The sequence below is a fragment of the Lithobates pipiens genome, unplaced genomic scaffold, assembly GCF_037356315.1.
Source record: "Lithobates pipiens isolate NorthernLeopardFrog02 unplaced genomic scaffold, aLitPip1_a1.2 Scaffold_11, whole genome shotgun sequence".
Taxonomy (NCBI): Eukaryota; Metazoa; Chordata; class Amphibia; order Anura; family Ranidae; genus Lithobates; species Lithobates pipiens.
The window spans coordinates 22,954,748-22,972,698 of NW_027507696.1; the positions used below are offsets into that span (position 1 = coordinate 22,954,748).

Here is a 17,951-nt window from a genome sequence, read left to right on the forward strand (position 1 = left end):
ATGGGAACTAGAAGTTAGTGGAGATCACTGTAGTATCAGTGCTTACTACAGTGATTTCCAGCTTCCCAGGGCCCCTACAGGTATCCTATATGCATACTTACATTGGTTCAAGCTGGACCAATGTCTGTAGAAATATCCTTACCAGGAAATCATCTTCAGTATATTCCATGGCACTTAGTTTCTAGTAGTTTGCAGTTCAGTAACTTTAAAAGGCACAATACATACAGAATTGAAAATTGAACCTCAGGGTACACTCCAGTCAGAACTGAAAATCAGAACTCTAAATTTGAGGTGGCAGAGCCTACCTGCTCAGTACTTCATGTGTGTCTCCACGTATAGCTGTAGTGCACCATCCTACCTTAGTACTTTTTATTAGTAATCTAGTTTGAGAAAGTCTGCTTGTAATGCAAGAGAGTTTTTCACAAACACACCCAATGTAGCCTCCCTGCTGTCTTCCATATATTGAAAGATTTCTCACAGTCACCAATCAGATCTAAACTTGCCGTTGAAGTTATGACTGATAAAATAGGAAGCAGAGAAAAGAGTAAGATAAATGGCACATTCTACAGAAAATACACTCCAAGAGTCTCTGGTGGTTTCCTGGCTGTACACTCATCTGACACTCCTGTGTAGGTTCAGAGTTTATTAGCTCCTGTCCAAACACATTGCCATTGGTACATCACTATGATAGTCTGCCTTACTGGCCAATAGGAATGTGAAGGAGGCAGCAAGGAGTGGATAAACTTTGTGCCTGTCAGAACAGTTCAGTATTCAGCCATTACCTCAGGTATATGCAGGAATGGCTAGGTGCCTGTACTTTATACCCACAACAGATTCCTAGAAGTATAAAAAGAGTAATGTTTAAAAAAAAAAATTGTTTGCGATAGTAATTGCTATATTTAAAATGCATAAAATGCTTGTGAAGAGGTTTATCAAGCAACAAGTAGTAAGTTACTAATAGCTAGCTCTCATGCTGTACAAGGAAATAGTTAGGAATCCAGTTCACCCATGTATTGGATTATGGAGAAGGCCAGATTTGCATAATATATTTCCATTGTTGCTGAGCTGGAAACACTCCAATTCTTTTTTTTTTTTTTTTTTTTTTTTTTTTTTTTGCCTAAGCAGTGAACTAATTTCCAGTTAACCTTTATTGCCTCATCTTGCTATGATGTTTGCTTTCAGCAGAATTGCATGCTGTTCCCATAAAATAAAGCTGTTGTGTAATAGTTTTGTAACTGTTTGACAGTTGTTTTCTTAGTCTACTTATAGAAACTTGAAACCAGAGAGTTGCGTGTTTCATCAGAGTGCTTTTCAACTTTTACTCATATCACTGCCAGCTGTGCAGGAACCTGGTGCGTATTTTGGACTGGGCTGATCCTTTTGCTGAGCATTCTACCTTCCAACATACAGGCCCAATAAGCACCATAATGCTAAGCATGCAGAGGAAATGTTGTAAATTGCAGGGACATGTGGGACATGCAAGGAAACTAAAGGGTCAGTGTCCACACAGACCTACACTACTGTGCAAACGTTTTCTGTAGGTGTGAAAAACTTAAGAATCCTTTCAGAAATAGAAGTGTCAATAGTTTTTTTTATAAATTAACAAAATGGAAAGTAAATGTACAGAAGATAAAAATATTTGGTGTGACCACTCTTTGCCTTCAAAACAGCATTAATTCTTCTAGATATACTTGCACACCGTTTTTGAAGGAAATCGGATCAGCAGGTAGGTTGAATGAAACATCTTGGAGAACTAACCACAGATCTTCTGTGGATGTAGGATGCCTCTAGGGTTGCACCGACACCAGTTTTTTAAGACCGAGTACGAGTAATGATACTTTTTCTCAAGTACGAGTATTGGTACTATACCTTCAGGTTTGGGTCTTTCATCTGTCAGCGTGATTCCTCCAATAACAGATGAAATGTATACAAAAGAATGTAGGCAGTCATTAGTTGTTAAGGAGCGGGGCCGCCACGTCCCTAACAACCAATGACGTTTCAGCTGTCAGTGGGGATTTCCCTTCCTCGCAGTGAACCCACCCCAGCTTCGCCCCCTCTTGTGCCGGCTCCAGCAATGTGCTTCTCTTAGTTAATGACTGTGTGTGTTTCAGCCTACATATGAAATTGATGATCATTAGCACCTGCTTGATATCATTTGGTTAATCATACACTTGACTGTAATCCTACAAAATCCCTGACTTTGTGCAAGTGTACAAACTAATTGATGCTGGTTTGATGCCAAAGGGTAGTCACACCAAATATTCATTTGATTTAGATTTTCTTCTGTTCGCTCACTTTTTTATGAATTTACAAAATGCAAAGTGAGCGAACAGAAGAAAATCGAAATCAAATCAACAGTGCCTTGCAAAAGTAAATGGCTTTTCTTCTTGCCACTCTGCCAACTCTATGGAGCGTACGGCTTATTGTTCTATGTACAGATACTCCAGTCTCTGCTGTGGAACTCTGCAGCTCCTCCGGGGTTTACTTTAGGTCTCTGTGCTGCCTGTCTGATTAATGCCCTTCTTGCCCGGTCCGTGAGTTGTGGTGTGCGGCTGTCTCTTGGCAAGTTTGATGTTGTGCCATGTTGATAGATTTGATGGTGCTCCTAGGGATCATCAAAGATTTGGATATTTATATATAGCCTAACCGTGACTTGTAGTTCTCAACAACATTGTCCCTTACTTGTTTGGAGAGTTCCTTTGTCTTCATGGCAGTGTTTGGTTAGAGGTGCCTCTTGCTTAGATGTTGGGGCCTTTCAAAAAGGTGTGCATATGTAATGACAGATCATGTGACACTTAGATTGCACACAGATGGACATCATTTCACTAATTATGTGACTTCTGAAGGTAATTGGTTGCACCAGAGCTTTTTATGGGCTTCATAACAAAAGGGGTGAATACATGCGCACATGCCAATTATCATTTTTTTATTCCTGAAAAATAGTTTTATGTATTTATTTTTCTAATTTTACTTCACCAACTTAGACTATTGTATTCTGATCCATCACATATAATTCAGATTAAAAAAACATTAAACTAAAGGCTGTAATGTAACACAATAGGTAAAAAGCCAAGGGGGTGAATACTTTTGCAAAGCACTGTAGGTTCTATAGATTTATAGCTATAACCAGTCCTGATTTTAACATGACCGTCCCAGAAAACAACATATATATATACAATATTTTTTTTTCTATTATTTCTAGAACATAATTAGAGTAGCTGATCATATAAAATAATTACTAAGTTACAGAAGAGAAAGATTGTGAGTTGGTATGTATTCCTTCTCTTTCTGAGAATTTAAACAGCTGGTAATATCACACACATTGTCTGGAATGGTTGACTACAGGGGCTAATTCAAAATAACTCCCCACAACTCTACATAAGGATGTTATTCTAAGTAGTGTTTTACAAGGTACTGTGTGTTGTAAACCACTTTCTAGTAAAGCCTGGAAAAGTGTTGAAAGCCATGATAGTTTGCTCACATTTAACTTCACTTTTTTTAAAATCTATTGCAACCTCCAAATTACAAATTTAGTGCTGAGAGAAAGTGTTGAACCTTTTTTTCACATGTTGGCTTGGCCCTACATGTATTACAGCAAAAAATCCAAGAATTGCTTTTTCCTCTAATCATTGACACGGACGCATTTATGGACTCAAAGTTCTATTTTGATTTGAAAGTGTCTCCATTGGAAGCCATTAAAAAACAAATATTGGATTAGGTTCAAATTAAACATTTTCCACACTGTCGAAAATCTTGGAGATAGTGCTGTCAATGTGCATCACATCTGAACAGACATAACCATTCATTTGTTATAATTTACACAAAACTTTGCTTTAAAGTGGTTCTTTAAAATGTCACTGCAGAAACTTTTTGCATTCATTTGATCTTATAAATAGAGGCATATTCAAAGGTGATTATGATAGGCCAGTAAACATTCATTACATCATTTTGATAAATTATATAAAATTGTTTAAAAAACATTTATATATGAATATATCAAAGATTCAGGAAAACATATATATATATATATATATATATATATATATATATATATATATATATATATATATATATATATATATATATATATATATATATATATATATATCCAATGACGTGGGAGCGCTGGGACGGGGCCAAGTCGGGCATTCTGCATATATGGACGCAAATGCTATTATGTGCCTGCATTTGAGAAAGGACCATGAAGATAAGGACTGTTTTGAATGAGTAGAATCTAATGCCCTGTACACACGATCGGATTTTTCAGACAACAAATGATGAATGTGAGCTTGTTGGCAGAAAGTCCGACTGTGTGTATGCTCCATGAACATTTGTTGTCGGACTTTCTGCCAGCAAATGTTGGCTAGCAGGTTCTCAAATTTTCTGTCAACAAATGTTTGTTGTCTGACTTTCCGATCGTGTGTACACAAGTCCGTCGGACAAAAGTCCACGCATGCTCCGAATCAAGTATGAGCCTGAGATATAACTAGTGTTCGTAGTGGAGATATCAGGTACATCTTGTATGTCACTACGTTCTTAATTGCTGGCCAACAATTGACAGTGTGTATGCAAGACAAGTTGGAGCCAACATCCTTTGAACAAAAATCCACGGTTTTGTTGTCAGAAAGTCCAAATTTAGGCTATCGTTTCTACAACCTATGAGATATTTTTATGTCTTTTTTTTATTTTTTATTAGTAATGGCGATGATCGGCAACATTGTGGCGGACAAATCGGACCCCTAACTGACATTTTTTTGGGAACCAGTGACATTGCCACAGTAATCAGTGGTACAAATATGCACTGTTATTGTACTAATGACACTGGCAGAGAAGGGGTTAACACCTAGGGGCAATCAAAGAGTTAAGTGTGTCCCTAGGGAATGCTTTCTAACTGTATGGGGGATGGACCTACTGGATGAACACAGAGGTCCATGTTCCTGCTTAGCAGGGGCACAAGATCACTGTGTTCATCCCTGTCAGAACGGCGATCTGCCTTGTTTACAGTGGCAGACCGCCATTCTGCCTCTCTGAGGAGCAATCGCGGGTGGCTGGTGTACATCGCGTCAGCCAGACCTGCTGATTGGCTCCCCTTCTGGCTAATCAGTGCACGTGCCCCCACTGGCTATTGCACAAAATGATGTACAGGTATGTTGTTTCGTGCAATTGAGCAGACCTGACGCATTATATGTACTGTGGCTGGTCGGCAAGTGGTTAAAGTAGCACAGTGCTGAATAGCAAAAAAATGCCCTGGTCATGAAGTGGACAAAACCTTCTGGGGGTCAAGTGGTTAAGGCATCAAATTTAAAAATACAAAAAATGTATATAAAACATTTACAGGCTGATACATTCATATTCCCTATGAAAATCACCAGAATACCACATGTCAAATGGTTGCCACCGTTACAATAATTGTACATTCAACAGTGTACATTCTTACAATGAACAAGTATCCAACAGAGTAAGCAGCCACAATAATAAATAACGAAGTTTAGCACATCTAAATTTGCACTACAAGAAAATGTTTTATATACATTTTTGTATTTCTATATTCGATGCCTTAAATATTCCATATGGGGTGTTAACACATTCTTAAAATTTTAGTATTTGTCCAAAAGTTGTGATCAGGAATGGTTTTGTATTGCAGAAAAGACCTCCTATAGGCTTCTTCTCACGCCAATTGCTATCTTCTGTAGAGTGTATACTGAGTTGTGCATACTAAAGATGACAAGACTGGAAGATCACTGGGCGAAGATGCTGACGTTGACAAGGGAGCTTGCAGATGTTATATATCGCTGAAACGAGGCGAGTATAGTGGAGTGGCGTTCCGCTTGCTTCAGGTCCTGCTATAAAACCTCCTTCAATCAGCAACTTGCAGCCAATTGGGGAGTCTACACTGTTAGAATACAATAGCACAGTGGGGTAAAGGAGTGGGGCCTGCATCCCCCTCACTTCTGTGTATGGGGGAATACCTTCTTTTTTTTATCAGAACAGAAAAAAGCGTGTATACTGATGTTTACTCTTTTTGTGCAGGGTAAACTTTGAAGTGGAGGCACATTTCCTGTTGACAACTATCTACGAGAGCGTTCTTTCTCTTTTGAGGGGTTTTCTCCCACTTGTGTGTCTAGAGGACAGGAAGTAAAGTAAAAATCTACTCAATGAGACACAAACGGCAACAAAATTGACAGGGATTTTATTTCGCTACTCTAACCAAAATTAAAAAAAAAAAAGTTTTAGCTTTAGATATACTTTAAAATCTACCTCTCAAATACAGTTTTTAAGCATAGTATGGCAGCTTACAATTATATAAAGGAACTGCAACATTTCTCTTTTTCTGAATGCTTCCTCCAAGTAACATACAGCTCCAAATCAAAGCTTTATAACACGCTAAATAAATTTCAAAATGCAGTGTATGTACCTTACTGACCTATACTTCAAATAAATACTGTGACAACTTGGGGGTTGTTTAACTCAAATGTAGCGCTTACCGGAGAGTTTAATCGATGCCATATGTGCCTTTTCAGGGCTTGTAGATCCAATTTAAAAAAGGAAAATGTTCACCGCAATATGCAGGGGGTTTCCACCATCAATATGAAATTAACATATTCAGCCTCCTGGCTCTCTTTGTCAGCACTGTTGAACAAGCCTCATGCCTTAGTCCTCCTGACCATCTAACACAACATTCCAGTGCACGTGCACAAATATTTTATCTCTGTCAGCTCTCTGCTGCTCTGTTTCTCAGGTCGGGCCTTTATCCTGTGCAGAAATGCACACCTCTCTGCTCCCTTACGCACACGGACACGTTGGGAGGGTGGAACCCTGAGCCCTAGTTCTGATTACCCTAAAAACCCAGCACACACTTGCATAATCAATGTGCTGGTTTTCTACAAAACCTGTTCCAGACTACCTGTTTACACCATGACAGGGTACCACACTGTCACAATACATACATTCGAAGGGGGAGGAGCCATGCCACATCGCCAAATTGAACTCTACATTTGTTTGCATACTGAACCAACCTAAGGCCCCTTTCACACGGGCGACCCGTTCAGGTCCGCCTGTCAGTTTTTCAGGCGGACCTGAACGGATGCTCCATAGAGGTCTATGCAGCGTCAGATGTCAGCGGTGACAAGTCCGCTGACATTCGACCAGCTCCGATCCGAAAAAGTGTGACGGAGGAAAAAGCTATTTTTCCATCCGTCATCAGATCGGGTGACGATGGACACTGCGGTCCGTCATCACCCGATCACCCATAGGGGAGAGCGGCGCTGTGACAGGTCCGTCCCTGCGCAGTGAGCAGAGGTGGACCTGTCATCTTCCTGCTCAGCGGAGATAGCTCCGGCGATCCCCGCTGAGCAAGCGGATATCCACGGGGTGGATCAACACTGATCCACCCCGTGTGAAAGGACCTTAGTTTGGGAACTCATGGGATACTCAAGAATTTCAAAGAACATTTTTCATGTTTTACCCTAAGTTAGTGATTTTTTTTTTTTTTTACTTTTAGAAATGTATTGTTTTTATGAGACATAGGGGGTTATCTAGTAAAAGAAAATCCACTTTGCACTGCTTTCCCTGTTTTCTGACTTAGATAAAATTAAAAACTGGTTATTGATTACTGCACTTTGCATACCTTCATTGCTGTTTGCCTTGCCCTACTACAGTGCCTTGCGAAAGTATTCGGCCCCCTTGAACTTTTCAACCTTTTGCCACATTTCAGGCTTCAAACATAAATATATAACATTTTTATTTTTTGTGAAGAATCACCAACAAGTGGGACACAATTGTGAAGTGGAACGAAATCTATTGGATTTTTGAAACTTTTTTAACTAATAAAAAAAATGAAAAGTGGGGCGTGCAAAATTATTCGGCCCCCTTGCGTTAATACATTGTAGAGCCACCTTTTGCTGCGATTAGAGCTGCAAGTCGCTTGGGGTATGTCTCTATCAGTTTTGCACATCGAGAGACTGAAATTCTTGCCCATTCTTCCTTGCAAAACAGCTGGAGCTCAGTGAGGTTGCATGCTAGTCTCACATCGAACATTAAGAGGTTACGAAAATTCTCGTACAACAGAATACAACTTCAGAAATTATGTAATATTTTGTGTTGTATTGTAATGTATTCTGTAGTTTCTGAGCATGCGTGGTCATTGTCTTACAATTTTTTTCTGGGCGAGTACTGTACTGATTGAATAAAAATCGTACATTCTGATATCATACGAGAGTTTTTTGGGTTTGTCCCGTCAGATAATTTTGCACAAACTGTCGTGATCGGCTCCCCATAAGCTGTGTACTAACGATCAGATTATCGCATGATTGCTTCGAAAGTGATATTTTTTGTCTGAGAGCAAGCAATGAGCACTTATCATGACTTTGTCATAGGGAAAACTGACAGCCAGATTGTTTATGCTTCACCGAAATATCAAATAAAAAAACACTCAACATCAGTTTTGCCTTTTGTAAAGTCCTGATAATTGCTAATTTTTTGCTCTGCTTAATGTGACTTTTGTTTTTTGATGCATTAAGGCTCTGCCAAAGAGTGCAGGTACCTAATCTGAGCACTAGTATACTGTATATATGTATGAACTATTTTGTTTTGTAAAATATATATTTATCCATACGTTATTCATCAAAGCTGAACAAACATTGTATTTGGTTTTATTTTTGTGAAAAAAGTATACCAATGTAGACATATTTTTAATTCTGTTCAGGTGGAACACAGAGATTACCCCGTGCTGTTGGAGTGGCCGTGGCAAAGGAACTTATATTTTCTGCACGTGTTCTGGATGGTAATGAAGCCAAAGTCATCGGCTTGGTCAGTCACGTTGTAGAACAGAATGATGAAGGAGATGCAGCTTATAAAAGGGCTTTGGCTTTAGCGCGGGAATTCATAACTCAGGTAATGATCTTCAAGGGTTAATTAATCTAGAAATTTACAGATAAAGTGAAATGACTTTTAAGAAGTGCCCCACAATGTACAGTGCTTGTATGGACAAACTATAATCATTTGGCATTGTATTAGTTGTTATATAAACTTTACAGTGTGCACCATAAACAGGCATAAAGAAAAAAATGTTCATTACCTGAAAATGCCTTTTTCTTTTTTAAATAGATGCTAAAATAAATATTAAACTAAATATTATTTGGTTGCTCATGGATTCCCTCTATTTATTCCATATACGTATTAACTTGTCTAGTCCTGTAGTTAGCAAGTCTATTAAAACTCTGATAATGTTAGTATTGATAGTACAATGATATAAGGTTAGCTATGAAAACAAACAAACTGCTTAATAAAACGATGTCTTATTTATTTCCCAAGAAAATAGGAAAATACTAACATAAAAACACTAAAGGAAAATGTTACAGAGTATACAACAAAAGAACATCAAAGATACTTAACGCAAGGCTGTCCTTTAAATATTGTCTTGTTAGCTGGGCTCAAAATGGTAACTGAGAGAGCCATGAGGCCTAGAGAAGCAAGAGAGCCAAAGGAGATCAATTTTCCTTCTGTGTGCACCTTTACACTGCATTCAGACCCACTCGTAACCACATCCCACTAGCCTCCTGTCCAATGAGATATTGCCAAGTGGCAGTCCTTTTAATATGTTATATTTCTGTGTGTGCTGCTGTATTGGCCTCTAGGGGCAATATTCGTCCATGGATCATCGCTATGTGACTTGGGTCATCTTCAATGTTAGCTGGCCCATTGATCTTCTGTAGCCCACCGTCATCAATCATCTTGTCAGCCATAGTCCTTTTTGATGCTTGCTTGCAGAGTGCTAATCAAGGATTTCAATCTTATTACACCATTTGGTCAGGAGCCAAGCTTTTGTTCAGCATCCTTGCTAGGGGCATGAATTGACACCCTGCTGGGTCAGCTTTCAACTTCCAACTTAAGCCACCTGGCTGTATCAACCAAGAAGAGAAACTCCATAAATATGATATTAAACCATGTTGCCTTCCAACAAATTCCGTTTTGCGCCTAAAGGGCGCATATAACCATTCTTCAGACATGGCTCCTTTGGAATAGTCCATAACTGTCTTAATGTGTTGCGCTTCCCAACATGTGCTTCAGAAACAGTACCTATGGAACAGTCAGTCCATAATGATCTTAATGTGTTGTTCTTCCCAACATGTGCCGCTTTGCCACTGAGTGACACACCACCATCATTCTTCAGCAACAGCTTCCATGTCACCATTCTGTGTCTTCTTTCCAGTATCTTCATGACGGGGTGCAATACAGGAAACGGGTGTCCATTCACTCACTATTCACCAGCACACACACAGAGCAGCATATTAACCAGCTTTCATATACAGAGTCTCGAGGAGGGCCTTATTCACCCATATCACTAACACAAAATACACATATGTCACACTATACCATAACATAAATCTATCCATTACCATAATATATGCATATATGTGACCCACCAAAATAAGCATCTCAGTCCCAACTTCCTACAACCATTCATTGTAGATACGGGTCTGGATTAGACAGGCTTGCTCACAATGGTCTTTTCTACCGCAACTTGGCATGTCAATGGTACTTCAGGACTCTGAATTGATAGCAAAGCCTCTAACTTGTACGAAGAGACCTTACCGTCAATTTGTCCCTCACCTTGCATAGATAAATGCAAGACCTTTCTATATAAATGTTGAGTCCAACAGCACATATAAACAATGACAAACCCACAAAATTCCATCCCTATGCCTGGATTTCAGAGACCATGCCCAGGGTATACCATGCACCTCTATCTACTGTTAGGTTCAAGGAACACCCTAGTTCCATGACTAACGTTACATCGGTATACTTTTGGACAAATGAAAACAAACTTGTCTATGTCTCAAATAATACCCAGGTGCTTCCTTCCCAGCAATGATCTCTCCATCCAGAACCCAGAGTTTCAAATCTCTGAAACTCACATCTAAACCTTATTCATAGCAGAGAAACATTAACCAGAATATTCTTACCATCCATGCAGTTCACTAAGGGCTGCTAACATTGTTTCCCCCAGTGCTATATTTGAATGAACATGCGGCTACCTCCATTTTGAGTTTTTGCAGCTATTCTACATAGTGATGCCTTTCCTGTCTTAATTGACTATTTTCAGTTTATAGTCCCTGCATTTGGGTCTTAAAAGGGACATGGGTTTGATTACTATGGCCTCTATGCTTTGGATTGCTACCCTATCTCGCAGATTAAACTTCATAAGACCTTTGTATAGTTTTAGGGAAGTATGATTTCCTCTGCATATTATTATTAGCCACCGAACAATACTTTGCAATGTGACCCCCTTTTTACAAATAAAGCACTTGAGAGCTGGTCTCCCTGCATAGGCTCTTCTGTGAGCATATGGCGATGGAGACTCACATTGTTGCATAACATTACTAAGATTGCAATGAGCAGACTTTACACTTTCATTGTCTGAGGAGTCACCAGCAATGGACTCCTCAGAAGTCTCCACTTTTTCAACTCCTGAATCAATTTCAAGAGTAGTTACCACACTTTTATTTAAATAGTCCTCATTCAGATCTCCAACATTGATTCCCACCATAGCAACATCACTTATAGCAACACTAGCATTTGGCTTTTCTACATGTTGTTCCAGAGCCTCTATCTTTGCTGAGCACTGGGCATTTGCAGAGGATAACTCCATTATGGCAGACTGGGTTTTATGTAATTCCCCCCTAAAAAGGATTGCAATACGCTCATTCTCAGCCTCTCTTTGGTCAAAGAAGTAATACAACGTTCTCTTTGTTTACACGTTTCCTCAAATTCATTAATTGTCTGTCCCAATACACATTTCTCAGTCACCAGTTGTTCAATGTGATCACCAACATTTGCATCTGCCTGTGCAACCATTGCTAATATGTTCTTAGTTACACTTTGTACCTGCTCCAATAATTGTTTTCTCTCAGTATCCCATTGGCTTTCTTTTCCTATAGCAATGTCTTTCATTTTCAATAACATGCGTACAACATTGGCCATTTTCACTTTCTTGCCTTTATTCGAAAATGGCTTATGTTTTATCCCATCATTATGAATATTACATTGTCTCAATAACTCAGTAAATTGGTGCGTTAGTGTTTTCTGGAACAGTGTTGAAATTAACACAGGCATGTCTCAGTATTACAACAATACTGGTCTCTTATACGCAACTTCACATATAATACACATTAAACATGAAACGTGACATACTGTATAAAATTAAACTTAGCAGGGATGGTGGAAACCCCTCCTATAGATTTCGGCTATAAAAAAATGTCTTCATCAGTTTAGACCAATATGTATTCTGCTACATATTTGTGGCTAAATTAAAAATTGCAGCAAGCGTATATTGATTGGTTTGCATAAAAGTTATAGCGCCTACAATATAGGGAATAGATTTATGGCATTTTAAATCTGATTTTCTGATAAATTTAATTTTAGTTATCATGATATAAAATAATGAATGTGTGGGCCTTTTGGTGGTCGTGATTTTTTTTTTGGGGGGGGGGGGCAGCATTTCATTCTTGGGCCCAGGCAGCACAATGTCTTGGGCCGGCCCTGCCTCTGAGGATAACATTGAACATGGCTGACCACAACTACAAGAGAAAAGGGTCAAATGGTCACGCTAGGTCATAGGGGTGCAACGGATCAAAAAAACTCGCGGATCGGATCATTTTTCGGGTCAGCGAATAATAATTTCATTTGCAAAAACCTGTTAAAATTCCACCACCATATAGTCCCCACTGTAATATCCACTATCTCCCCCACTGTAATATTGGCAGGGTATCGCAGAGTATTGGCAGGCAGGGTATCGCAGAGTATTGGCAGTCAGGGTATCACTGAGTATTGGCAGTCAGGGTATCACTGAGTATTGGCAGGCAGGGTATCACTGAGTATTGGCAGGCAGGGTATCACTGAGTATTGCTAGAGTATTAGCAGGTAGGGTATTGCAGAGTATTGGCAGGCAGGGTATTGCTGAGTATTGGCAGGGTATCACAGAGTATTGTTAGGGTATCGCAAAGTATTGGCAGGGTATCGCAGAGTATTGCTAGAGTGTTGCTGGGTACTGCAGAGTATGGAGGGATGGCTGCTTCCATCTCTGGATCTCTCCCCTCCACTGTACAGTTTAGTACAGAGAGGGGAGAGAGGAACCGGCGTCATGACGCCAGTTTGTTTACAAGTGATCGCTCCGTTGGAGCGATCACAGTGTAAACAGCCTGAGTGTAGAAAGATGACCGCCGCTTCGGAGCTAAGCCGATGCCATGGCCTTTCCTAAGGCCGAGACCACGGAGCGCGGCATGTGCCGATCCGAGCGGGGTGACCCGTTCGGATCCCGGATCAGTGACGATCCGTTGCACCCCTACTAGCTCAGGCTGAGCTGATAGTTCCACTGATGGTGGTAGTCCTAGCCCTACTAATTTTTATTCAGCTATTTCCCCCTCTTCTGACTCCCTACCTGCTAATGCTGCCACCATATCTAAGGACTGTTAAGCTACAATACTGTACATGTTTTTGAGTTCAGATATGCTTCAAATGTTGGAGGGCAGGTAATAGTTTAGGCAGTAGTTTGAGAGTTATGTGTTGGGGAGGGGGGTTAAGGGTTTAGGGACTACTTTAGGGATAAATGTTGGGAGGGGGAGATTATATGCCCAACTCCAGGTTCTCCCTGGCAGTGGGGCTACACCCACACTGCAATGTTATATGCTCATTTAGTCAGGAAACAGCACTTTTGCTTACCCAATCCTCCACTCCCCCAGGTGGCAGCACTCCATGTTCTAGCGGTGGACTCTCCCTTGCCATCCACATGTCCAGTCCATGGCTTTTTAACCTGCATCAGTCTTTATGATGATCTTAGAATGCCAGAGCATGGAGGAGAAAAGTCTACAGGGACTGATCTGCAGGTGCAGAAAGTTAGATAAGTAGATTTGCCTTTCCAAATCCCCTAGACCTAAATGAGCAGTTAACCCTTGTGGGCAGCCTTACTGCAAAGAGTTATGTTTAGGCTTCCTGGAGCTTTTATTTAAACCATTCACAGTCCTTTCTCAAGTAGAACATGTATGAAGCTGACATTCACACTCTTAAATGTAATTTCATCAACATTAAAAAGTACTCTACTTTTGTGAGATCTGTGTACATTGCAGGGATTTTAAAAACATTTCCAGCATATTTTTTACATTTTGTTGCGCTGAAGAAACAGCTGTTTGTTTGACCATATCCTTTGGATACTGATTCTGAATGAGAGGGTCTGGTTCAATATAATTAGCTCGTGCACTCTGTTATCCGATGAGAAAAGCTACAGGGTCTGTATCCCTTTAGAAATATTTAACCCTTGGAGTATCTATCCAAAACTGAAATTCCTATTGCATTGGATTCCTAAATTTTGACCAGTATCCAGTGCAAAATTCTGGGAAACAGGGGAGCCTGCAGGTGCAGAGAATCAGGTAAATACATTTGCTTTTCCAACTCCAAAGTTAACCCTTGCAGTGCGTGGGCAGCCCCACCACAAGGAGGAATTTTTAGGTTTCCTGGAGCTTTTAATGCAATATATAGTGATTTTTGATAGAAATATTATACTTGGTTTAATTTGGTAAATATGAAATTATGTAGTTTTTATTATTTTGTGGTCTCCCTTTTGATCCAGTAGGGGAGCCACTAGTTTTTTTTACATTTTAAACTTTATATCATTCTCAGAAGGCACCTGTTTAGAGAACCCAGTAGCTGAAGCTGAAATATAAGTGAGTGAATGATTGCCATTAGAGCAATAGCGCTTTATAGGTGAGCTCAGTCTAAACTTTAGGCAGACAGCCTGGAACTTTAAAGCCAACAGTGCTTGTTTTTTCCACTTGGCTAACCCATAGTGCTCTGGGAATCCTTTGTTGTAAATGCAATGTTTTATTTGAAATTTTTATATATAATATAGTGTATGTATATAAAAAGAGAGAGAAAGTACACTCCACAGCAGTAGTTCTGCAGTACCTCAAGTGATCTAATTTCTTGCAAAATCCACAAAGTTCAAATGCGATAAAGCCATGCTATATGTACAAGTTTCAAACCATTCACAGTACTTTTTTCAAGTAAAGCATGTATAAAGCTGAAACTGAAGCCGACATTCACATTCTTAAATGTATTTACAACTGGTAACATGTAACACCTGTGAACATGAATAAAACAAACATAACGTTTACATGATAATACAATACATTGGAAATATTTTATCTTGGTATCTCCACCTTATTGTCCATCAGCAGTATTACATGTAGAAAAAAATCACATAACAAAATTACAAACAAAATTCACAACAACAGGAATAAAAAGTCAACTTTTAACCCTTTGGGTTGTATAGTGTCCAAATCTGTGATCCATCTAACCTCCCCTGTGTTTCAGCTGTAGCTCCCAGTTTCCACCCTTTCGGGATTTAGGAATGTGGTCAATAATTATAAATTTGAGCTGTGAGATTGAATGTATATGTACAGCAAAATGTTTAGCAACAGGGAGTTCCGGCCAATCTGCCCCGATTGAGGTTGTCAGATAGTCTGAGGTGGGGGTGAAATCACTGTTTGTTATGTGTTTAAGTAGGTCTTTCCAATTGTTCTATTGTCTGTCTGATCATCTCATGGAGGTGAGATTAATCTGGTGACCATTTTAACTTGTTACCAAATTATTGTGGGATGTTTTATGTTTGATTAACTTACTATTTAATTTACTGTTTAATTAAGATCATTGTTAGCTATGTTAATTATATTCCTGTTTACAATTTGTATTGTTAGGGTAATATGATCCGGAGGGGAATGTCCTCCTGTGGGGTAAAAAGTATGTGTCTGAGTTTCAATTAACAGTCATTCGTTTGGATTTTACCTCACATCTTATTTGTGTACGATGCTTGAGATAAAAAAAGGGTGGTATTAGCTCTCAGTCTGCTTGGAATGGTTTGAAGGGCAGGAGGCACTGTTTGGCAGAAGGAAGCACCTAAGCGGGGTGCCAAGCGGTTCTGTCACTTTTGGTGACAAGCAGTGGAATGCTTATTGCAGTCTGGGACATCCAAACCACCACCAAGGTCCGGATAGCAGAAGAGGAGAGGTACAGATACCAGCTGCAATGAAAGAGGAATTCGGAAGGAGTTTGCTAGAGATGCGAATACAGCACAGGAGATCACTGTCAGTGCAGGTCCTGCTGGAATGGTATGATTCTGTCCGCTGAGAACTCTGGAAGGTAGCCCGTGAGCAGCGCCACCAGGGAAAAATTCTCCCCTCCATCCAGGAAAGGTACTGGTCGCAATACAAAGTGTGAATGCTGTTACTGGGGAAACAACCGCCCAACGAGTGAACAGCTGAGTTAAGCAGGCTGGTCCAGGCAGAGATTTATTTATTCGAGCGCCACAGAGCTCTCCTGTGGTATGTAGCCCAGGTGAGCCCATGGACAGCGGATGGCAGACCAACGGAAGGCTTTGGCTATGGTGGCATGGGGCTGTTATTCGGGAGACTATCCAAGGAGCCTTGAATGTCTCAAAAGTGCTCTGGGCACAGGAAGATTTGGAGTTTCTAGCCGTTCAGGAATAAGAGCTGAAGATTGCCTACATAAGGCTGGTAGACTCTGCTCAGCGGCAGGGCTGGGCTCCCTTTGCCTGGGACTATCAGGAAGTACCAGCCAACAGCTCTGAAATTCTGGTTGAAGTTCTGGCAATGGGGCAGAGTAACAGTGTGCTCTGGCCACCACCACCCGCAGCTATGGTAGCGGAGATCTTATGACAGATGCAGCAAGTGTTGACTCAACTTTTATGAACCTGTTTCTGCACATGGCGAACTTAGATGGAGGAATGCATCTGACTAACGGCCAGATGAGGGTATGGGAGATGGAGCAGCCGGCTCCTCTTCCAAGTGTCACGTCAAGGATCAGGGAGGAGAGGAAGCCGCTCTCACTCCCCAGCCACAGATCACAGTAAGCATGGATTTAATTTATTTTTAATCAGAGGATGTTATAGATTGAGTCACCCGCCCCAATGCTGCCAGCCTGTGCCCTGGATCTTCAGCAGTTCCAGAGACTGGGGAGTTGATAAACTTTTCTGCTGAGGAGGAACACCCTAGTGAACCTCCAGCACAGGAGCTGGCATCAAGGCAAAGCACTGCTGACCTCTGCCTGCAACAATCGGTAACCCTGGAGGATTTGTGCAAGGCCACCGACTTTTCAGTTTCCCAGCGGAAGAGCTGTCACCAGGGCAGAACAACACTGAGCTCTGCCCTGCATCAACAGCAGCTTCAGCCTTCCTGAGAGAAGAGGCAGCCAGCCTTGCTCCCACACCACTGAGAGGGGCATGGGATTTCCCAACAACAGCATCTGTGGAGTTACAACAAACTTCTCCAGCTGAAGCGCTGGCAACTGGACAGCCCCACACTCGCAGCAGTTCTGGAGGCCCAGGGGGAGAAGGTGGCAGTCACTCCCCAGCAGCAGATCAACTGTCTGGGAGTGGAAGAAGCCGGCCTCCCTCACCATCAGTTAGCCAGACCAAATTATGTGCCCAGCAGAAGTGCTGGCATCAGGGCAGAGGACTACCAACCTCTGCCCAGCATCAGCAACAACTGTGGAGTTCCAGGGAGTTGGGGTGTGGCCCCTCTCCCCAGCGACAGGCTGATGTAGTGAAGCTCCTACTTCCAGCTGCAACGCTGGCAGTGCACCACTGGCCTCTGCCTAGCACCTCATGTGTCTTCATGGCTCCAGGGAACTGGGGATGTCGGCTCTCTCCCCAGCAGTAGACCAAACCCCGAAATTGTAAAGACCACCCAGCTGAAGCGATGGCAGCCAAACAGAGTCAATGACATCTGTTCCACACCTACTGATGACAATCTTTCCCTGCGGCCCAGAATGGAGATCATGTGTCGGCGCTATATAAATCCTTTGTAATAATAATAATAATCATGTGGACCAACTGTGTGGGTTCACTCTGCCCGACTAACAAAGGTCCAGACCAGGTGGAG

The 17,951-nt window shown here is 41.0% G+C and overlaps 1 protein-coding gene across 1 annotated transcript in view; it reads left to right on the top strand.

Annotated features, from left to right (window-relative positions):
- AUH (AU RNA binding methylglutaconyl-CoA hydratase) overlaps positions 1–17,951 on the top strand; it is a 320,284-nt gene that overhangs the window by 272,346 nt on the left and 29,987 nt on the right. Inside the window, exon 7 of the mRNA XM_077469844.1 lies at positions 8,705–8,892. Within this exon, the coding sequence (XP_077325970.1) occupies positions 8,705–8,892 (188 nt within the window). The remainder of the gene's footprint in view (positions 1–8,704; positions 8,893–17,951) is intronic.